Source organism: Chelonus insularis, unplaced genomic scaffold (genome assembly GCF_013357705.1).
Source record: "Chelonus insularis isolate UGA/USDA-ARS -01 unplaced genomic scaffold, ASM1335770v1 scaffold_714_pilon, whole genome shotgun sequence".
Taxonomy (NCBI): Eukaryota; Metazoa; Arthropoda; class Insecta; order Hymenoptera; family Braconidae; genus Chelonus; species Chelonus insularis.
Window position 1 is genome coordinate 1,095,994 of NW_023276795.1, and position 25,479 is coordinate 1,121,472.

The following is a 25,479-nucleotide window of genomic DNA, read 5'->3' on the forward strand; positions in this document are numbered from 1 at the left end:
GAATAAGTAAAAACTAAAATGCTCATATATGTGAGTAAGAAAAGCGTATAATATTGCGCGTTACGCAGTGAAATCGTCAACTTTCATACGTGAAAATAATTTATGATTGCTCAGTTTATGTCACGATAAAACACTCGAGTATACATAGAAAAGATTTAAAGATCTAACAATTACATATATGGATGCTGATAATCTCAATACGAGTTATGTAGGAAGAAATTGTCTAAAGAAAAAACAAGTGGTATTTCATCAGTTATGGTAAAGAAAAAGAGAATGACGAGTTAAAAATTAACTAAGATAATTTATATAGTTTTTATCAGTATAAAGAAATGTCCTACACTTACATAAACGATTGCGTTTAAAAGTTTAATTTTAAAATCTCAAGATCTATCAACAAGTACTTATGTAGAATTATTCTCAAATAATTTATGGTGATGAGTTTGAGAAATAAATTTAGGAAAATATTTCCTTCTGTTGATCAACATCAGTTTCTGTACTGAATGCATAGGCAATTCAACTATAAATGTCTATGATGTCCAAGTAGCCGAAGTACATAATAATAATGCTGACAGTCAACTCACATAACAAGAGAGGATGTGGGCCAGACATTGACTTGTTCTATGACTGCTACATGCACATACACAGTTGTTTTCATGTACTCTGTATTCCCATTACATTGACGGGCGTTGTCGACGTGCATCGTTGCTGCCGATCCCAACTTTGTCGGATCTAGTCGACCGGCAAAACAGGAAAGTAAGAGAAAACTGGGCTTTTGTGTCAAAGCGTTTCAAGTAACTCATTTGAGGCGAAGAAAGGATTGAAGAAAAAAGTATGATTGAAGTGATCTTCATGATGTGACGAAGTGTTGAAATAGCTAGTATTTGTGATATTTTTATCGCTCTTTCTCTTTGAGTGCTATTTTACTTTTATTTCCTCTGCATCCTAACTTCAAAATAATATGCACGCTTACCAACCACTTGATAAAACTTTTCTACTTTTGTTTGCACTTTTTTCAACCGTCTTCATAATTATGGTGGGATTAGGCAATTAAATAGCACCCGTTAATTAATAGAAATAATTGTACAGTACTTAACTGTAGATTATTCAGTACATAATAATGAGAAAGTTTTGATATTAATAATATTAGATATGGAAATCTCACTGAAGTCAAAGACATTAATTCTGTGATACATATTTTTAAAACTACTGATATCAGAGAGTCTTTTTTGTTTGTATGAATTACATAATTCGATCAGTGTATTTATGTCTTAATGAAAATGAAAAATAATCAATTTCTTAAATGCAGATATACTTGATTCATTTTAAATTCAAAAATTAATTTAGTGTGAAAAATAGTTCAAATTGATCTGCAAATTTTAATGCATGCCACACGCACGTATGAAAGAGCAACTTAATGAATAATTACAAAACTCAAACTCTGTTCTTCCTTTTTATACTTTTTTGAAATACGACTTTTACTGCTGTGGCAAATAATGATGAAGATAATGAAGCGTACTTACGGAAGTCTTGCATGACAACGAGCACGTGATACATTAATTCTTTGAAAGGACCTTGTAATTTCAGCTAATAAGCACGCGGTTTTGTCTTATGTACCAAAGAAAAATGAATATCACGTGTGTGCATTCTTCAGAAAATCAAGATGTTATGATTTCTTGGATTTATTATTTTTAATGGCTCTTAAGACTATAAAAAATGGACAAAACATTCATTAAACATTTCTCCAAGATCTGTTCCACCAAATTACTAAGGAATGAGGTAAAAATTAAAAAAAAAATGAGCGCTCGTCAAATTGTTGTAAAAAGAAAGTCGGACGTATTGAAATGACCGAAGGAATTGTTTGAATATTTTTTCAGGCTTTTATGTTAATATAACAGCATGTATTTCAACAAGAAAGAATTGCTATGTGAATAATGTTTTTTTAACAGCTGCAATAAATAATAAAAATGATTCAATATTTTATTTTTGCAGCTTAAAAAATTTTTTATAACTGTCTTACGACTTTTATTACGACAGGTAATGATAAAATAGTCCAATAATGATTTTTTATAGGAGTTAATAGTATCTAAACATTGTTATGATTGACTCAACGAGTTGATATCAGAAGAGATTAGTCAATGAATTCGATTAATGCAAAAGCAAAAATAAATGATGATTGTAGTAAGGGGATAACATGGAGAACATGGAGTGGTGGAATGGATTATGCAGATCGAACGAGTTTATTTATAGATCAGCCTTACTGGTCTCATGAATTCCAATGACGGGGGTGAAACGCGTTTTGCCATGAAATCGTGACAAGAAAGTACCTTGAAGATCCTTTGAAAGGTAACTCTTTACTGTGAGCATTCTCGTGATATTCTTGAAACCACTGTCGACTTTTCATTGTTTTTGCAGGCCACCTCTGTGAGCAACTTTCAATAAAAAAGGAAGGCATATAAAAAATAAAAATCAAAGGATAACGAATGTGAATTAAATGACATGTATGAACAAGGATCGAGTTACAGAGCCGGTTTTCTACTCGAGCAACTGAATATTCAAAAAGTATTTTTGCAAAATTACACTTCTGAAAAAGTCTCATTTGATTCCATTTACATCTATAAATTATTTCCATCTCATCAACATCATCATTTCATCATAAATACTTTTACTTTTTTCTGCTGACCTTCGTTTCTTGATTTATAGATATGAAGCCCATGTGTATTGTGTGCAAGACGTTGAATGAAATACTCTTGTTAGTTATAATAATAAAGTTTTCACTGCCAATCGTCACCTTCAGGCACTAATTCCAACTCATTCAGAAGCTATATCCTTCGATGTTCTATAAATTTTAATGTCATAGCCTATAACACTTCACATGGCAATGTTGTTGTCGAGGTAACTGCACCAGAGCAAGGATAAAGTCTTTATAAATTCTTTGGTCAAAGAAAAAAGATGAGACATTTTTACCCAGAGGCGATGATTCATGCCGATGTCATAGGACAGATAGTGGAGCTTATCTGGTGTAGGTACTAGTTATACCGTGAAGCCTATCAGTCTTCTTGAAACGTGAGCACGCACGTGGGCTAGGTGAAAAGTCCCTGAAGTCTAGTCTGGCATTACTATATAGCCGTTAGTGTAAAAGTAACGATTCACGCGACAAGGCGAGGCTCATGGTAAAGCCTGTTCTTCACTCTTTAGTTGAAACACTATAGCAATCATCTGCGCGGGTGTCAACGTTCTTATAAGGAAAGTCTAGGAGGTGCTCTGCAAGTACCAAGGGTAGGCGAACTATTCTATGTAACCCACGAGCTTCACTCTATCTTTATGCACTCAAGGCAAATCCTGTCCGCCTCCGCCTGTCTCTTCCTAGTGTTTTCTTAAAGAAAGCTTAAAATATCGTATTCACAATCACTAATAATTATAGGAAATTGATGCTCTAACGTGACGAAACAGAAAAGGTCTGTCATTAAGAAGAAAAAATGTCCTAATCGTGATCATTATTTATTGTCATCATTGTAATCACATTGTGTTCTGAAGAGTTCTTTATTGTAAAATTAAATGAGTAATAAATTTCTCAATCATTTTCTATAATGTTTACAAAATGATTAAAAGACAGGTGATTAATTAGACAAATATTTCATGTATCCTAAAAATTAAATTCTTTTGTATTTTAATTAAATGTATTTATTGAATCCAAAAAACCTTTTTATTTTCCTAAGAGGCGTAACTCAATAGAGAAAAAAATAACAGTTATTACCGGCTGATTAATTTTTAATATCAATTATCAGGAAATAGCTTGTAATCTATCACATGAATAACAACACTTGAGACTTAACTGTTACGTACGTTCTCTGAGGAATCAAAATGAAATTGATTGTTGACGTGTTAAGAAAGTAGAAACGAAAAATTAGGTTTTAATAGAATGATACAAAGAATGTTGATATGAGATATATTGCTTATCAATCATCGATTTAGAAAAGTAGTTAGATCAGGCGTGGTTTCCTTTGGGAAAGTGACATACTGACTTGTGGCCATGAATTAAGAGGTACATGGCTTTCTCCATGTAGGTACTAGCAAGTGCAGCTTTACGTCCTAAGACAAGATCGTCATGATACCCACTGATTCAAGGGTATACCATGGACAACTCCAAGGTTCCAAGACAAGCAGATCTTGAGTGTCAAGAAACAAGAAGATAAAACGGAGTGTGTTAAGTAGTGGAAGAGAGTGGGCGAGACATACCGGACTATACAAACAAGAACTTGCAGTTCAGACCTTCACAAAAAAAAATATTTTCTTGTCGTCGTGGGTCAAAGGTCCATTCCTGCATTAGTTTTGATTTTTGTCATGTCTACCCTTGAAAAATAGTTAACAACTCCTAGCAACATAGTAATAGTTTATCCTGCAGACTAGATACTTTTACTTTAGATAGTATATCCAATGAGGTGATAATTAAAAATTCTGCTGATAGTGTTGACTTTTTTTTAAGCTGTCAATAATAATTTATAGAGTAATATTTATCACTTTTCAAAATACTCTCTATTTCAATGTTATTATAAGAATGTTTAATCATGAATTTCTAGATCAAAGAAAACTATCAAGCAAAAAAAAAGATTGATCCGCGAGAATATCTAAAATATTTAGATTAGCAGTGTCGACAGTCACGGATGGTTACACGCAAGTCTATTCGGTTGTTTCTAACATTTGAAAAAGCCTCTAGCTACATTCTAGTAAATCTTGTTAGTTTAGAAATATGCTTGAAATACTAAATAGTGCTTCTATGTACACAATGGAAATGTCTTTAGAAGTTGTTTGAATGACTCATGGTTAGTGTGTAGGCTTATATTACTACTCAGTTGTATATACATATATTTGTGTGCATACAGATGATAGGAACGGAAACGAATCCTTTTATAATCGATCGCAGGTCATCGATCTTCCTTATTCAAAATTCAAGGAAGCGAATGTTATTCGTGACTTTTCTGTATGGAAATTATTAATCAGGAGAAACTTTTACTCAATTAATTGTTTCTTCAGGATTTTATAGAAAAATCAACTGTGTGTAAAAAGAAATGGTTTAGTTTTACGCTACATGGAATGAATAAAGTTGCTTTATTTTAATTTTTATTGACAATCGTAAAAATAAAATAAATTGTCAAGAACTAAACTCCAAAAGTTTTAATAGATAAACATACTTCCTTGTTGGAGAAATTATTCTATTTTTCTTTTTTTTTTGAATTATCGATGATCACGATAATTTATAAATAAAATATTTTATATCTTAGATAGAATTTCATTTGAATATTTTTGTTTATTGCGGTAGTTGGAAATATATATTCTTTTTAAAAATTGTAAAAATAAAAATTTTATGTTAATAATTCTATTTTCACTTTAATATAAATAAAATGTTACATAAAAAGCCTATTAAAATTTCCCAATTAATATTCATTTTAAATCTATCCTTTATCTTAGGAAGCTTAATTTATGAAACTTTCATCAATGGTATTTATCAAACAATAAATTTATACCAACTTCCTGTTTATAATGTAGAAATATTAATAAACGTTCATAATTATGAAAACTCGAAAAAAATGTATTTTAATCAATTAGTCTTGAACCAAGTTGAAAAAATACTTAAGTAGTTTATCAATCACAAAAAATAATTGAAAATAATGATTAAATGAGTCTTAACATTTTTAATGAATAAGCTAAAAGAAGAAATTAGTTCTGCTGAAAGTAAATGAAGCATAGTGTAACGATACAGATAAAGATTCTTTCTCTACCTATAGAACATCATTTAGCCTCTCAAACAATCTAAAGTAAGCCAGAAAAGGCAGAAACCTCACTCATCATCGTTCTGCTGCTTAAGAAGGACGAGAATCCTTTCAGTATAGACCTTGACCCTACTGAGATACTTGACCTTTCAATGCTTTCAATTTCTAATAAGTGTTCAACATATAGCGCCATGTTGAGAGAATCTTTCATGAAAGTCAAATATCTGCTGACATATACTATTTGTTTCTCATCCAAGATTAAGTAATAATAAATAAAAGATTTACATAATAGAAATGTTCAAGTCCCTTGGTAGAGTGATCTTTAAAATGTTTATCAGTATCAACATTATTCTAAAAATATCGCAATACCTGTCAGACCCTTTTCAAATGTAACATCATATCAGAACATCAAGAACCTATCCAATGATAATAGAGCTCTATATCTTTCAACTTTTATTTGGACTTTATCTACATAGTACATCCGTGATCAGTTATTACATATATTTTCGTTTCTCTTAGCAAATGTTTACTCTGCTTGCCAAAGACTGCCTGTCGGAGATCGATATCGAATTGATATATTCAAAGTAGTGGTTGGAGAAGTCGAACTTATTGAAGATTTTACTTTCCAATCGGTTTTCTATCAAACATCCGACTACATCTTTGAATACTTTGATGCTTGATGTATCAATATATTTAGGAAAATAAAAAGATGTGATATTTGCTTTCAACATTTTTATAATATTTTAAAAGTCACAGGATCAAAACTATTCCAAGTGATTGAACAATTTAGAGCAGTTTTTTGATGAAGTCTTTCATTGAATATCGGCTTATCTGGTGCGGAAATTGAATTCGATTATGTCATTGTGTTCAACCTCATCTTGAGATAACTTCACTCAAGAATAGCATTAGCATAATGCAAGCGACTGGAAGATATTGAACAGTACGTTTGATTACAACAGGATTTATCGATTTTTGTGACGGTATAAGGATATCTGAGTTGTCATCTCCAAACAGTAATCAGTACGTATTGGCCATGGACCCGTTACTCAACCGTGATCCCAATTCACAGTCCCTTTACATTGCATTAGTCGACGGTGTATTTACTTAAGAGACTATGCAGCAATTGTTCAAATTTTTTTAATTCCCATTGTCTTCGCTTTATCATCAATTCTTTTAATGACTCTATTGTAAAGGTATTTTCTATCTTTAAATAAAATGTATACAATTTTTTTCTACATTTCACGGGGATTTAGCATACGAGAATAATTAATTATTCAACTTTTATTAAAATGTGTGAGTAATGATTTTTAATAATAAATATTTAGCCGTCTCTAATTATCAAGTGTCATGAAGTATTTGATAATTAACTTTCTAATTTGAAAGATCTATTGTACCTGAGAAAATTGTAGAAAAATATATATGATTACAATCATGTAATAAATATTTTTATTATTTTAGTATTAACATTGTAGTATGTAGATTGTATCGTGAGGAAAATCAAAAGAAATTTTAATGAATATTATTATATTCATCAAATGATGATAGTGTGAGAAAAATAAATATAAAAACTTCCTATTAAAATGGAAAATATCAAAAATGAATAAAAAAAATATTTTCTGTTGCTTCACAGAAATATTAGTTTCTGATATCGATGGAGAAATCATTTTCTCATATCTAATTGAACGAAATAAAATTCAAATTCACAAATATGATTAAATGCATACCTGTTCCTTGTGCATGTAACTTGTTTAATTACACGTTTCTTTGCAGTTTTCATAAGTACAACGAAACTACGAAAATAGAAAGTTAACTATAGGTATTTTATACCACCAAGAACTAGAAAAAAAAATCATAGAACATGAGAAAGGATGTAAATAAAATGAAAAATATTCTGATAGTCTAGATTATCTACGGCAGAGTACCGATAGTGATTAGATAACTGTTGGCTCGAGAATCAAGCCAAGTATACACATAGACACCTTGAATACGTGTCTTTTAATTAAATCGCGCAACGTGCATTGTCAGGGTTCAAGAGTTAATTATGTACCACAGCACAAACGAATTCAAAAGCAATACGTGATGGTTTCAGGCATGTTCTATTGAAACTTAATGCAACTAACTCATACACATGGGTAAGGGTGGAGCCTTGGGACCTAATTTCGCCGCACCTACCCGTTTTTCCTCCTCCGCTTGGTCAATCCTCATCACACAGGTACTTATTATTCACTCAGTCAAATGTAACGTACATCGATTAGGTCACACTCTTTCTATATCTGAGTTTTTTAGTCTTTGATTGACTTTACGAGTATCAAGAGGCGAGGCTCCTGACCTATCTAACGTTGAATAGATATCCATATTTGACAAACCTGATAGATGCTAGTAATTATCAATTCAAGATTTGATAAACTAATCAAAACTCTTTGATTTCATCATTACAACTAGTCTCAACTTGATTATTTTATATTTCATTAAAAAATTTTTTTTTATTACCCATCATTATGAAGCATTTGTTCAATTGAATTTCAAGTAAAATTTAATGCATATCAAATTGTAAGTATTTTATAATTAGAATGTTATCTGAATACGTGGAATATTTGGATATTTATAGCTTTGTTATCAAATGTATGTCAAAACAGTAGAATTTTGTAATTGTTCTGCTTTTATTATTATGATCGAATGTTTTGAAATTAGCTGATTGTTTTTTTGTATATAAAAATAGATTTAATGAAAGATAAATTACACTTTTTGACCCACATTACTTTAAATAGCATCCGGATAACTGTTAGAAACATCAATGAATAGATACCAGTTGCAGAAGAAAATTCAGAGCATGAGAAAAAACTTTTTACAATTCTTTTTGTCTCTCTTTGTTTTGAAGACGTTAAAAAATGAACGAAATAACATTAAGTACGTATCAAATTTATTGTTCTTAATACCGTTATTAAAAAATTTCTCAAATCTTCTAACACTATTATATTATTTATTCTTCATAATGATTCTGCAAAATTTTAGTACAATAGTTTACTCTCATGTATCTTGAAAGCTTTAATTTTCACGCTTTTATTTTTATCACTGCATTATCTAAATCATAAATGAATAATGTGGAATAATAATAATAAATAAATACAATTTGTATATCATCAGAAGATCTTTATAACAGGAAAATATATGTCAGTCCAAGTGTTGGTCTTGGAAAAAAATTATTCTTTCTAGAAACTTTGAAATCGATTTTATATAAAATAAAATCATTGACACGAAATATTGATATTGTCAGTAATTAATTAAAAAAATATTTGCTCATGTTATATTAGATGACGTGAAATAATATTTCTCTTTCTACCTATATCAAATTTCTAATAATACCAAGCTGAAAGCAACTCCATTACATCAGAATTTATTTTATTATTTGACGTAACTGATAAATTACATATGTTTTGAATTATTTCATTTTTATTCCACTCTATAATTTGAATTATTTCTTTCCAATAAAAAGAATAAATTCACACTGTTTTATTATTCTAATTCTTATCGTATTGCAACAGTATTTTCTCCTCGTAGTTGTAGTGATATGGCTAGACACTTTGATTTTATATGAAGTTGGTACACCTCGACTAAGTCTCACGTATAAGCTAGCTTGTAGACCATGTTCACAATGTTTAAAAAAATATTTACAGGGCGCAAATTTCTCTTGTCGACTATCACACACATCTAACTCTACGCCATGGATGTATGTTCAAATAGAGTTCAGAGAAAACATATCAAAGATTAAATTTATAACATCGTTATATTTATGCAAATTTCATTTTTTGTTATTGAAGTACTTAGGAAATAAAATTGTTTTAATGTCGACTTGAGCTACATTTCAATAATATCTTTCACTAAGCTCGAGCTATATGACTTCTAGATCGAAACGAAAAATGATCTTTTGAAGATTTTTGTTTGTAGATGTCATAGAGATTTTTTATTATGCACAATGAATTTCTTGCTGCGGATCATGGTCATGCAGGCGTGTCAGTCAGTGTGATAAGTATAATTTCCATGTGAACTTTGCATGTATAGCCGAGGTTACAGCAGAGTATAGAACACAAGACAGAATTATAGTTTTGTTCTTCGTATACATAACGCTCTATCGATCAAACATGCCAGTATATAGTTTGTCTAGTCATAACTAAAGTTGTACATACGAATGTATATTGCAAATCTCTTCTCTCAAGCTGTTATACTGTAAAATATGATTGGCAATATTTATGTATATTACCTTGAACGAGAAATAAAATCTAATTTACTGATTTACTTGCCTTATTTTAGTTGTTAACTTCAATTTATCTGAAATGAAATCTATTACTCTTGTGGTTTTTGCCGATATGCATTTTCTAAATGAAAGTCATTTAGTAAATTAAAATTATAACAGCCATTGAAATATTACAACTTCTAATAAATAAACTTTCGTGAATTATACGAATAATTATGTCTGCAATATCATAAATCATATTTTTATTACAATATATAATTTTAAAGAATTGATTTTATTTAGAATTCTTCGTAAAAATGTCGATATTTGGGATAGTTTTTTTGCTGCAAATTCATTCCTTATTTCGAGTCATCAAAATTGCTACGAAATTGCGAGGTAAACCGCAGGTATATTTCGAACGGTAACTCGTAACAATCCTATAAATTTTTCCTAGAATTCACAGGGGCTGGTAACCCAACTTCTACGAACTGATGGTTCGATATATAGGTCATTGCACTGCGTCAAAATATTGTCTGCTAGAAAATAAAAACTTGGCAAATAAATATCGATTATAAAGTCTTTCGTCTTTGAAAGAAAACTAGTTAGGTATTTTTTAAAATTCATTAACCGAGTTCATCTTTAATTTAAAAAAGCTATCATGATGTAAAATTGATTGATTTATTATTTCCTGTTGAGAAAATTATTTAATAGTTAGAGATGATGCTGGTAATTACAACAGCTGATGAGTTTTATTCAGAATGAAATTAATTAGCTGCTCATTATATTTATAATATTATTTCTCGATTTAGTTCAGTCTATTGTAATGAATAAAAAATATATTCCAAGTGAGTTCAATGTCCAGCAGAAGACGACCAACATCACATGTGCGTGATCATAACTTTTTTTTTCATGCCTAGAAAACAATGACCACCAAGCTGGTCAGTCTCTAATTCAGATAATAACTAAGAGCAAACACATCTTTTCATCACCACAGAGGATCAATAGCAGTGGAAAAAAAAATTAATTAGGTTTTTCAAAGGATTTAGGCTCACTTCTAACGAGGCGTGGCTACAAAGTAGTCTTTGATGAAGGTTGCTTTATAATCTCTTTTGACAAGTTTATAAATAGCTGGTTGAATGACATAAATGGTACAAAAGGGTGACCGGAAGCAGCGGAAATATTTGACTATTCTGTGTCATGTTAATTGATGTCATGGGGAATCTCATCATTGTCATTAATTTTCCTCTTGTATTGAATAATAAATTAATATGATTTATTTTTTATCATCACTTTACATAGACATTTTTTTTTGTTTTTTATCAGAAAAGGGAAGTGAAAATAAATAAATATCTGTACTTGTCATCGTTACATTTAGAAGTATGTAGAGCTAACATTTAGAAAGTGTTGAACAACGCTAATCGTTTTAAGTGTGTCTTAACAAGATATATCAGAGAGAGAGAGAGAAAACCAGGTCGCAGGATGCGACTGATTGCTAGGTTTTATTAAACCGCTGCTCGGTGGCTCTTAATATGCATGCACAAGTCCCCATCATATGTTTATTATATATCTACGATCAATTCATCATTCTATTTTTTTGTTCAATAAATTTTAACTTTACTTATCGATTGAAAAAAAATTATATAAACGAGATTTTTTCAATGTCTAGCATATCATAATTTTGTTTAATTTCTTTGGAAAGTAAGTTTAAAATAGCTTGTAAGTGGTTTTAATGAATATTATATTTAAGATCATTTATTTTAATAAGTAATATGAAGTTTCTAGAAAAAATTAATACTCTATTTGTAATTTGTAGTATTGTTGGAATAAAAACATCGACGTTGTAAAATAATGCCAACTGATCACGAATCGCAATTCGATCCAACAGTTACATCACAAGATTAGATAAACATAGAATGAAATATTGCATCCACAGAACCTGAAATTCATGAGAAACCGGATTTTATGTTTATTCACAGCGACATATTATCGAATTCAAAAGATGGTGAAAAGAAATTACTACCATATATACATTTGCGGATACAATTCTTTACATCATTCAATCTATAGGCAGCTTGTCTGTGGGCATTTTTTACACATGGGTGTATGTGTGTGTTTCTGAGGATTGTATTTTCAACTGAGTGTTGGGGATATTAGCTAATTGATTGATTCATTGATATTCGTCTTATTTGCAAATGAATTGATAATCATGTATATCATTAGACATATCATTGTGTCAAATACTTTCTAACAGTGAAAGGTAATCTCTCCTCATATTGTCAGTTTATTCTGGAATGCATGACATGCTTACTTCAATTATCCCACGTTTATGATATATTCGAGATGAAATGTCATATTTGTAGTGACAGATGAAAATTGAGAAAGTTCTTTTTCACTTTTGTATATTTATATTATTTTAATTTCTTATTAATTGAGAAATGTGACAATGATTCTACATGTTTTGAAGTTTAAAAGGAAAAATAAATTTAAAAAGATTAGAAAACAGTAGATTGATTTATATAATATTCAAATTAGTTAAAAATTAAACTTGGAATAAAAAGTTTCGGAATTTTTTGAGCAAAAGTTGGAACTTTCAATAAATTTTCAGTTATCTGTAATGCAATTTAAAGTATTTAAATATGTCATTAAACACTTTTAAGTGCATTGAAATAAGATCGCAGAAAATTAATAAAACAGCTTATAAGCTTTTTACAGATATCATCTGAACCTACATCATGAAATAATTTTTTCAACTTTGTGAAATATTTTCATGATTTATATCATTATTTATCATAATTAGAAATAACCATTAACTTAAATAAACAGTAAAAAAAAAGCCGGTAAATTATTGTCCATTTAGTATGATGAAATTTACCTCATTTTAAATTAACTCAATTAAAAGATAAAAAATAAAATATATTATTAAACTTATAAGACAAAATGCGCATATATCAGGGTTACCATGATTTATTATGACCCGAAATCCATAAATACTGTATTAAGAGTGAAAACACGTTTGCATTAATTCAATTAAAAAAATAAAAATAATTATAAGGTATAAGTTGATAATAAAAACGTTGTTCTCACATTCCTCGTAAGTTCCGAGTCTTCAAATTAATTATTTTACTAAAGAATTAAATGTGTAATGATTAATACTGTATTCCAGTGGTGTCATCAATGTATTGCACGCATTTTAAATATATGTTATTTCGTAGCATGTTGCAATGAGCCGCAAGGCCGGAGAGAAACCATACCACGCGAAACTTTTTCTCGAGAATTTTCGAAACGAAGAGATCTCACGAGCTCCTTTCCATGGCAATAACATCCAGCATTACCAATAAAACTAAAAAAGAAAAAAAATATTGCGAAAATTACGATCATGTAATTGATGAATTACATCATGATGATTCATTAGACAATTTGATTAAAGATTATAGCATTATGCACTTCCTTCTAAATCTACTTTCCCCTTGATCACTTAGGATTATAGGAAGAATTGAAATTATTGAAAGACACTTCAGACACATTTGTTAACACATGAGTTATACAGCAGAAGAGATTGGACGAGTAAGGAGAATTTAATCAGAATTCTTTTGAATCATTTAACTGATTGATTCAAGCACAATCATCCTGTTTACAACGTTGTGAATCGTATGTACGATCAATTGACTTGTCTCGTCACATGTCGGAATATAACGATGTTCCATTGCAATGTCACTTAGCAATCGTGTATTAACCACACGAAAAATTACATATCAATCACAATAACATCGAATATACAATAGAGACACCTATTTGTATCACTTCCTTCGATCTGAAAAATTATGTAACTTGATTGGTTGCACCCAAGCATTTCATCTAACAGAGTTAACAGGTGTTCCAAGGACGATGACTATGATAAACTTAACTTTTTAATAAACTTTAAATAATTAATTCTAAAAGAAATAATTTGAAGGTAATTGTACGTGAATGAGCATGAAATGTAATTTTATTTATATTTCTTCTCATTATTCTTATTTTGTAATATTATTTCATGTGTGTATACAGATGTTGCGGGATGTTTTGTATAAGTTAATTTTAATCTTTCACAGTGTCTTGATGATTTTATGTTCATAATCAACATCATTACATCATGATCACAAGAAGAGACCATAAATTTAAATTAAACTTCCGATACGCGTGTCGAGCGAGAAAATTACAAGGATCTCATTCAGACAATCTTGATGTGTATTTGTAACACTTCCGGGTGACATATCAAATGCCACGAATACTAGACTCATAAATGATTTCAAATTTATGTGAAAATCAACTTACACAAAGCGTATGCTTGAAGCTTTGATATAATTATAGAATGGCGAAGTATGAGTGAAGTTTGCATTGCCAGTGTTTGCTTCATCAAGGAGGAAGAGTGAAAATAAACATTGTTGGATAGATAGATTCTATAAAGCTGTTCGTCAACAAAATTTTATAGGCAAATATTTACCAAGTGTAATCATCTTTGTTACTATTTTTATGACGAAAAAAATCTGTTACTTTGTTACTTTATGTTTTTTAATAACAGTTTTGTTTAAGATGAAGTATGTTAAAGTGTTATTTTTAGCTTTTCTGTATTCAAGCTCTTTTATTACATACTGAAAGAAGAGGAAACATAGTTGCACACCACATGTACTACCGTATTGCTGAACAGGTGCTTGCAGATGACAGATGGCAACTGTTGAGAAACACTTGGGATGAAATGCAACATCCATAAAGTCAATGAAGTGTAATACGATAGTAGGATTGTTTGCAGATAAGGAGAAGAAAAAATAGAATCTGAGTCTATCGAATTTCTTGCAGAGTATGTAACAGTATTCAAACAAATTGCTAACATTATCGAGGATTTATTTTACATTGAATTTATTTATTAAAGTAATAAAAAGCTTTTAAAATAATTAAATTGCCCGACATTGAATTTACTATGAACTTTAGTTTGTTTTTTTTTATTCTCTTAACGTTATGGTCATGGTAAAAATATTAAACTCCTTTTATTTTCTCCAATAAAAGAAATAAAACAAATGGAAAATAAAATGATTGAAAATCACCTTTTAAAAATAATGATTAGCAATACTTCGACTAATTGCAATAATAAAGCAATGAATCTGACGAATCCTACTTAATAAATGAAAAGCATAATTTATCAGCAGCAGCATCATCATCATCTTCATCAACTTTCACTTATAGATGATTAATAAAACAAACATTCCTCATAGAAGGATTAGAGAAACTCCAAAGCATTACTGAAACATCTGCATCTAAAACTCTACGATTTTATTTTATAGAGAGAGAGCCATTGAAATAAATTGAACTATTAGATTTTTTATATTTCATACAAATATACCTACTGAGGAAACTAGAAACCGACTCATAATGCGTAACGAGTGGGAGAGCATTGAAAGACAGAGATAGTAAAAATAGTAGAATTGCAATAGACGTAACTTGTGTCGAGTAAATGGCAAACGACTTACCATACTCGATAATCGTTCAATTAAATACTCAACTCATTACTCATTTGTGCTACAAGACTCACACACCCATTAGTGTTTCTCGCAGTACTATTAATGACATGTAACATAAAGTCCAGTCACTCTCTTATGTTCAATTACTATTTTAAATGGTCTAAATTTGACATTATTCATTTTATATGAATTATGCAGATAATTTCTTTCAAAAAAATACTGTATTTTATTGCATCCATTTATTCTAATATTTTTTTTTCTTTGCTCGTTGTTATTTATTAACGAACTCACCGACATAATAATCAGAACCAAAAATATGTACATAAGTAAATTTATTAGCATTTTTATTAGCAAGTACGTAATTACATAGTTTAATTACTATTCTTGCTTATAATTTAAGAGAATATTTACCGTAATTTATTTATATTCATTTATCACTTTATTACTTCAATATTCCATTTTTCGTATATAGTGCAAGTTTTTCAAGTATCCTTTTTTTTCTTTTGTTAATTAAGATGATAAGCGTGAAAATAATGGTTTGAATCATGATTAATGATCATCACGATGAAATGATAAGAGACTGGTAAATAAAAAGTTTTCATCCCTTAAATGGTGCCATAGTTAAATGCATAATGCAAGGTATATACATCAGACAACATAGATAAAAAAAGAGCATAAAGAATATAGCGTTTTCTCTGTTGATTTGTAGAGCGTAGCAAAATACGTTGTGTTATCCATCGTTAGAGTACCAGTGAGCAAACTCAGCAGACGGTTATTTAGACATAATAGTGTACTATCAATTCATCTATCCTATCGCATAGAAGGGACTGATGTTATTCAGCTGTTGCTACTTCATCAGCTCATATCGTGATTTTATTTGCACGCTAGAAAACTTTCTTTATTTTTTATTTTTTTTTTTTTTTCAACACAGCTCTAAATTAAAAATGAACATTGAAATCTGATTTATGTGATCAACCACAATATGATGAAAGAGTTTCTATAAATAAAAAAAAAAATGTCCGATAATTTTCGGTAAATTATTTTTGATCATAAACATTGATTAAAGTAGAGAATGATTATTATTTTGAAATGTATTTTAATTTTGGAAGATAAATCATGAATAATGAACAATTAAAACGGATATGAAAGACACCAAGAGTTTTATTCTGAATGGCATATGAGTTAATTAATAACGGTAATTTTTAGAGGAATAGTAGAACATAAAAGTGTGACAAATTTAGAATGACATATTTAATGAAATTTAATAAAAATATTTTTTAATCTTTTAGTATCTAATTGAAATAACAAAAAATAAGTTGAATAAATGTGATTCTTGAAGATAATTAAATTTATCACTCTCAACATTGCGAATAAATTTCAATAATCCGATTTATTGCCTTTTAAAGCGTTCCAAAGTGATGCTTGGATTCAAGAAAAAGACGACGGACGTATCGCAACTCTAGGGATTTCTGTGACACGTTTGAGAAACGGAGCTCAATGATGAAGGAGTCATGATACTTAATAGATACGGTTTGCATGAATTGTAACCGTAACACGTCTCTTATCCCCAAGCACATATAATTCCAACTCGTATTCGCGAAACTCTATATACCTACTCTATCTCTCGTACATCACGCAACACGTACATTCAGTTATTTTGCTTTGACTCTGAGCTTCGGAGTCCGGGCTTCCTAATCCGGTTAAAAGATGCCTGAGACCGACAGCAATGAGACTACTCTCAAGTCGATTCAATCATTCGTGAGAGAAGTCGTTACGAGGGCGTTCAACCTATTGCGCTCGTTGTTTCATCTTTTTATTTATATTTTTTCTCTTCTTTATTGACTGGTCGGTGCAATAAAGAATCATAAATATTTCGTATTTTGCAGCTATCTGGTAGACAGACAACAAATGAACCAATTTATTGAGCCATTTAATTTTTGATTAAGCTGAAATGATCACTTTTATGATATAATATGTTAATGATCATTCATCGTCTGATAAATATATATCATATAACTGTTAATAAGAGGGTAATAAGCGTGTGGTCTATTAGAAGAAAGATTACTTGAATTTATAAGTAAAGCAATGTAAAGTCCAGTTATAATCAATATGAATTATGAATAAAATAATTATTAGATTCGAGTTGCATGAAATGTGTTAATTCTATCAGACACCGTACACGGAGAAAAAATTCCGTTAATTTTTATTTAAAAATCCATACAAAAATTACCGTGCTGCTCAAGAATGTGAGTTCAAACTTACTGAAAAGTAAAAAGTAATGATCAACATACAAAAATTATAAGTTACATAAGAAAATGTATCATTCAGTTTTTTGAAAATTACTTTGGCAGCACCAGAAAATTTAGTGTTCCACAGCACCTGAAAATTTAGTAACGTTAGCTGTGATAACTACGTAACCGACAAACAATTTTATTTAAGTTTAGTGATAATTTTTTTGGTTATATAAACAAATAAATAAATAAATTAGGTTCATTGATAATTAACTTTCTTAACTAATTAATTCGTTGGAATGAAATACGGCACACGTTTTACAATACTGCCCCCCCCCCTATCCCTACGATCGGGATCTTACGCAGAAAACCTGTGTCGTCGATACAACCACCCGGCTCTCCGAAGAGATCTTCCTCTCCCGCTCACGGTGGCCCGAGAAAAATCATATAAATGACTTTTGTCTCGGCCGGGACTCGAACCCGCGACCCATCGTGTGTCAAGCTGACGCTTACCCATGAGTCCACCGCGTCAATCCGTTTAAGCTTATCATAAATTGTTAAGATATAACGTGTTGCCGCCAATATTGAATCGTAACGAAAAATATGAATGTCATCTTTGTTTACAATATGGAAAAAGTAACTATAGCACTGAGGGTGTTCACACAATCAAAAACAAAAGCCGTAAGATGTACGCATGCGTACAAACCAATTTTTAACTTATTATGATGTTAGTATGCACGCGTACGTCTTAAATTGTACGTTTTACGGCTTATATTTTTGATTGTGTGAACGGTCTTACAATACAAAGAAAGATTGTGTTGGACCGATAATTCGAAGATTCCCGACCCAGCACGGAAACTCTCGAGAATAGAAAAAATTATAGGAGAGCACCCGAATTTTTCCTACCACACGGATCATAATAAATTATATACAGATTCTCATTTTTTTCTAGTCACTTACTAATTTTTGTTTAAAGTTTGAATAAAAATTAATATTTATCGAATATTACCGTGCTGCATAAGAATTTTTACTTTTACTCTTCTTAATAAATATTGAATCTATAATAAAAATTTTAAAAGGATTACTAATTTTTCTTTGAAGGTTGTCTTAATTTTTTAGGGAATTGACATTTGCGCGTGGATTGTTGTGCTGAGCACGGTAATTTTTATTGGAATTTTTTCTCCGTGTACGGTAAATGATCCCTCCGGCAAAACTCTAATTTCCACTGCCATGGAATTTCGTCTTGACCAACAGCACGCGATTACTAGTATGTAAGCTACATCATAGGATCGAGTTATATTTACACCCCTTAGTTAAGTTTTCTACACTAAACATGAAAAGGCCGCAAGCTACGTGTCGTCAGTTTGACTAGACCTATTAGAGTTTATGTACACTCTGTCTCCACGGATTTCCGACTAACTGCAACCTCTCTATGTGTTTCAGTCACTTGGCACGTGCAAAAGATAAAGATGAAAAATATGTTCAACGTTTTAAACTTTTTTCCGCAGGAGTGATAATGTGTGGAATAATTACTTTAGAAAACGATAAATTTTCTATTATCTTTGTGCAGTTAAAAAAAATATGTCGACATTAGTTTGCTAATTTTTATTTTTTGAGAAAATATATTGTGAAAGTTGAAATAAAAAATTTTTGAAAGTAAATTTGATCAAGTATAATTATTATGGAATAAATTAAATAGATAATTTTCAGTATTTTTTTTTGAATGAAAAGACTATTTTTATGAATTTTATCTGAGATTATATTTTTATCAAAAAACATTTAATGATGCGTTTTTACACTCATTCAACATCATTAAAAATTTAACCCCGATTTTTTATGTCTATATTATCATAGTGAACAAGATTCAATTCATATAATTTACATTATTAATTCGACTTTAAACATTACGATTAAAAAAAAAAGACTAAAATGACTTTTTTAAATCAGTTTCTCTTTAAGTATGATATAATGACATCAATCTATGTTAATGCTTTTAATGTAACGCCTTCAAAAACTACTTAAAGATAATTTTGATAATTGTCTTTAATAATTTAAAGTGTAAAAGAAAATAAGTTGGAAAATTGAAAATAAAATATTTAATTTAATTATTAAAAATTAAATAAACAACATTTTATTCATCTTTTTTTACCAATAAAAAAAAAGCTCCAAAAAACATGTAATATACTTTTTTTTTACAGTTATTTGAAATCATTAAAAAATTAACCTGGATTCGGTAAGTGTTTATCATTGTATTAAATATGCTGGTTCATAGAATTTATATAATTAATTTGACACAAAGCCAAGTTTTTTAAAAACTCTGAAAAAAACAAATTTACTTTCAATTCTTGTGAAACGTTATTGTATTTATTTCTTTGTGTTTGTCTCTATTCAATACACTTGAATTTTTATTCTTTTCTTTTTTGTTGGCCCCGACCTGCCGGAAGTAAGAACCATTTTAATGCGTTTCAATGTTTTCGTTTACTCTATTATTATTTACCTGATGATCTTACTTTGTTTTTATTATTTAATCATATTCGAAACTTACACGTAATATTTCATTTACGCACGTATGTATTGATAGCTGACATGCAGAAACATGATGCGTTCAGTCACGTCAAACGAGACTTAGCTCATGTTTTTATGTAACGCGAACAAGAAGAGGATCATCATCACAAATAAGACATAAACCAAAGGGAGCACGAGCGCTTGGCCAAGCGTAGCCAGGTTACATCCGTTTCCGCAGGAAGTGCCTTTAGTTTCAGACTCCCCTTGACCGAGAGTTCTTGTTGATCCGGTTAATTCTGTTACGATTCACTAGTTCCAGTACAAGAAACAACGTAAAATCAGGAATTTATGTTAATTTTAAAATTTTAAATCATTCAATATCTGCTCCAGAATTGTTGTTTAGAATATATTCATACTACAGTGATAAAGCAAAGTAAAAACCTGCTTTTCATATTCAAATTTGAAACAATAACTTTACACTTAATGTAAATAAAAACTTCAAAGTCGTTACATTAATTTTATCAGCAATTTTTCATCATTGGATTGGTTTCCAGTACCAACTCAACGTACCATTTTTGGCAAACCTTTCTTTGGTAGCCATGGTTTAAAAATATCCAATAAAACAAATGTTTCAACTTCACCCTATATTCACAGTAGTCTCAAACGTGCAGGAATGACAGAGTAAGTTATTTAAGTCTTCAAATGATTGACCTTGAGGAGACTTTTTTTTGACAAGATCATTAGTTAGATGTCAATTGATCAATAGGACCAATATATTAAAGTGAACGATACACGTTAGACTTTCGGACCACTATTTGTTATTTATTATCAAGCAATGTGGAACAGAAAGAACTGAATGTTCATTTGACGGGATTCAGTAATGCTCGGAACGTGACCCCAAATTCTCGCGGATAATGGTCGTTGGCTTCCCAACCACATGTGTCGCGTTTTTACCTAACGATTTATTTGTAACTGCGACCCGCATACCATTCATTTAATCTTACGATTATTTTATCCGATGCGGGTTGGTTCAATATCAAAAGGGAGAGATGTATCTTTTGGAAGTGCAATAATTATGATGGAGGATTTAAACTTGTTCTGGATCGTAAGTTAAAAAAAATGTTACAAAGTCGACGGTCTAGTAAGTTGTGTTAATGAATTCTGAAGTGCGTTTAAAGTAGACTAGAATCATTCGCCGTGTCGACAAATCTGTGACAAGAAACACTTGGTATACTACAGTTGTAAGACTCAATCCCAAACAAAGTTAAAGGTTGATAATCGAATTAGAATCAAAGCAATGCGATTAGCAAACTCGATTAGCTAAATCGGTAATATTAAATCGAGTATTTAAGATCATTTAATTGTAAGAGTCAACGTTCCGTCTGCATTACAAATGCCTTGAAGAAGTAATGAGAAAGTATAAGTCAATAGTTGGAGAATCAGCCGCATTAACTCTATTAGGAGGTCCAGTTGCAGCTGCAGACTCTAGATGTTCAAGCTCTGTTGACTGCATGCTATGCAAACGAGACTTCTAGACTTGGATCGCCTTGTGGAGGTCGTCTAGTTGCAAAACTTGTTCCTTCTGGCTATTTGCCTCTGGCAAACCATGCGAAATCACCAGCACACGTCGGCATTTATTCACAAGGGAGATCTCCTGTCTTCCATATTTGTTTATACTTATGTTTGGTTACTGCTATCAACATTTTTCTCCTTTAATTAATTCTCAATACGATAAAACATGCTAAATTAACAATTGAATATTCATTCCACAGATATCAACGATAATTTTTAATTAGCTTCTCCTAAATTATTTACCACTTGCTTACAATCCAAGATGTCATCTGAATAATCTTTAGCACATAACATAAATTACTGTAATACTGAATTATTTTCTTCCAGAAAATTTATTCACGCAACAATTACCACTTGTATATAATTTAAACAAGTTGGCAGAAATTTTGAAAAACCTTCATCTCATAATGAACATTAACCTTGAGGGGTATTTCATAAATTCATTAGTCAGCTTTACAATTTATGACAAAAAAAAACCAGCAAGTACAGATGATTTAAAATCATTAAACCCCAATGATTAGATAAAAACTACCTTAAAACTGCCATGAATGCCTTGACTTACCTGAAACAGAAAATGAGACAGTAATGAGCAGGTTAAATCTAGATAGGTTATTAGAGCTTATAAAATAACTATGTTATTTACTCGTCGTAAAGTATTGAAAAAATAATGTTATAGGTTCTTAAATAGTAAGGACTTTAAAGCTGTCAAAAAGAGCTTTATAGAATTAAAAGATACATACAATCTTAGCAGTTGTTCATAGCTTTTAAATTTACGTTGTAATAAAATATCCAGTTAGATATATGTATGAGATGGTCGATAAAACAACCTGGTTGTACACCAGGCGTGGTGCCAAGTCAGACTTATACTGGACAAAGGGTGTGGGCCGAAAATTGACACGTTCCTTACACCCACTAATGAAAGAGAAGAAGATGAGCCTCAAGGCACATCATACAAACTTAATATTTCTATGCTCAATTTATAATCCATGTGAATTATTATCTACATGTAGGTGTTTAACTAATACTTATTTATAAAAATGAAATTTTTTATAATTTATTTATAACATGATACTGATGAAATGTTGCTCATATGATGCTCTAACGAATGCTGATGGCTCACGCAATCATACAATTCAAGCATGCTGCATAACACTTCCTATTAGATCCCACTCACTTCTTGTATCTTCCGCTATGTCGACTCTATTAATTCCATGTATCGTGACAGGTAGCGATACGCATTTAATCGTCACGCGCGTCTGGCCTTTCCGCTAAATGACGAGTAAATGCATTGCAATCGAAAATAAACGAGACGAAACAACATTACGGGACAATGAACGGGACAGGTGCCAAAGATGGTATCGAGTTGAAGAAAAATTGATTTGAAATTCCAAGAATGTGTTTTCAGACCACTTAGATCAAGTAAAACATCTCGTATTAATTAGCTGAGACAACAATACCAATGACTTTTATAGCCATTGTCGTGGTTCAGGAATCGTTGCACGAAGTCTATACGACGATATATTGGCATTTAAACCTTAACAATTTTATTGCTGGCTTATAAAGAAATCGTTTTCTTATAACGGGAACAACTAACTACTTATTTGCTAAAAAATATTCTAAAATAATAAAGTTAATGAAGGTACTTTAATTATTGGAGGTACCTCTTTTAGCTTTTAACTTGATTCTTAAAATCATTATGGAAAGTTAGGATTTATGATCAACATATTCGTGTCTCAGTATGAGCAAGCTAGAGAAGAAGTTGAACATTTTTTTAATTATATATTTTTAGACGTTTGAAATTACTGTACATCGTATTTGTATATGCAATAAAGTTTGAGCGTGAAATTAATTTAATTGGTTCAATGAAGAACTGTTGGAATCGCTTAACAAAAACCAAATAATTCGCTTAAGTATTATATGAGCAATAAAATGTAAACGAGAATCTCGTTGAAACACTACCAATGATGTGTGTATATAGGTATTATATGTTTAGTCTTAAGAAGAAGGTATCGTCCGGATAATGATAATAACAACGAACACGCTGGATAATAAACCTTCACCGTTATTTGGACGGCACATATAAAGCTGATCAGATGCAACTATATACCACTTTTATCGTTCTTTATCAAGCAAAAACAATATTTCGAATGACCAGTATTGTACTTAAGCCTCTGTACCTCATGCAGTAATTGAATATAATTTAATGGCTCGAATTGAACATAATGTACGTTATTGAATTCGTCTGAAAGGATGTCGAAAGAACTTATAAAGTCCTGAACGTTAAAATATTACTCCTTTCGGCTATTTAACCCTATACAAGCTTGAAAAGTATGTATGACCTCTTTTTTTATTTTCTTTTTATCGACTGCCTTTAGATGCAAGATTGTAACGTCAAGTACATTATTCAGCTGAACTTTTGCCCTTACTTTCTGCTTTTCTCTCGACTTTTCATTTATTTTTTTTTCTTGGAAATAATAATTCTATTTGCATAGTTTGTTTCTACTATTCGTTATATAATTTAAAACAATTTACTCCTTAAATATTACATTTTTTGTGATGATTTTTTTGTTGATACAATTAGTTTTTATGTTAAAGATTAAATGATGCCCATAAACGAACAATTTAAAGAAATTTATCTTTAAACTGTCCAAAATACAGTAATTACTACAAGTATTTCAACAATAGCTTCATGTTATTGACGAGAAATTTTAGTGCAAAAAATTCTCATGCGAAATTCACTTCCTGGTTTGGAGTCGTAAAACAAAAATGATATTTTCTTGTTTGAATTTTTTTCGTTTTTTTTTTTAACATAAAATAATAAAAGTAATTAAAAATATTTTTTTACTATCTTTAAATTTAATTTAAAAATAATGTATAATTGAATGGTACATCAAAAAAGTATTTCGAAATTCATGCTACGTACCTATATATAACTTACAAAAAACATTCAATAAAAAAAAACCTTTTGTAATCATTCAATTGTATAGAGTAAAGTCACAATGAAACATGACTAGGAAAAGGGACAATGCTTAGTCGCGACATATGGTTGTGCACACGTCACTAATAAATAAGAATCTGAAAACCTGCATTGCATATATTATCATCATCATGATGTCTTATCACTACTTATAATCTTTTACCTTTTGTTGACTGCAGTTAAACAAGCACACAAAACAATGACCCAGACTTTGAATAATTATTCAATCTAAACAGTAAAACTCAAAGAGACGTGTGCTTGAAGAAACTATTTTCAGATACTGAATACAGATATACATCTCCATGTGGATCTTTGAAACTCACTAAAGAAGAGAACAGCAGCTGGTTAATGATTACTTGCACTTCAATGAAAATTATAGTATATACTTCTTGCAGGTTCCGTATTCTTAATAGTCCTAGTGGATATTAAACACAGGTGCTAGCAGTCAATGCCTCATGAAATCAGCCAATTCTATTTGAGAATCCAATAAATTACTAGTCAGCTAAAGAAAGAGTATTTTAAGGGAAACGTGTTAAATAGAGAAATTTCTAAATTATTGTTATTCTTAAGTTAATGTTAATGAGTTATTCTCAATAAGAGTTATAAATATTATTTTGCTATAATTATGGTTTATTGAATTAGTATTTTTTCCCCTCAAACGAAGTATTTTAACTCAAAAGGATTCGTAACAAAAAAAAAATGC

General features: G+C 30.3%; 1 protein-coding gene across 1 annotated transcript in view; it reads right to left on the reverse strand.

Annotated features, from left to right (window-relative positions):
* The window catches only part of LOC118073834 (uncharacterized), a 55,813-nt gene that overhangs the window by 15,928 nt on the left and 14,406 nt on the right, over positions 1–25,479 (reverse strand). Inside the window, 1 exon segment of the mRNA XM_035094564.1 lies at positions 22,332–22,361. Within this exon segment, the coding sequence (XP_034950455.1) occupies positions 22,332–22,361 (30 nt within the window).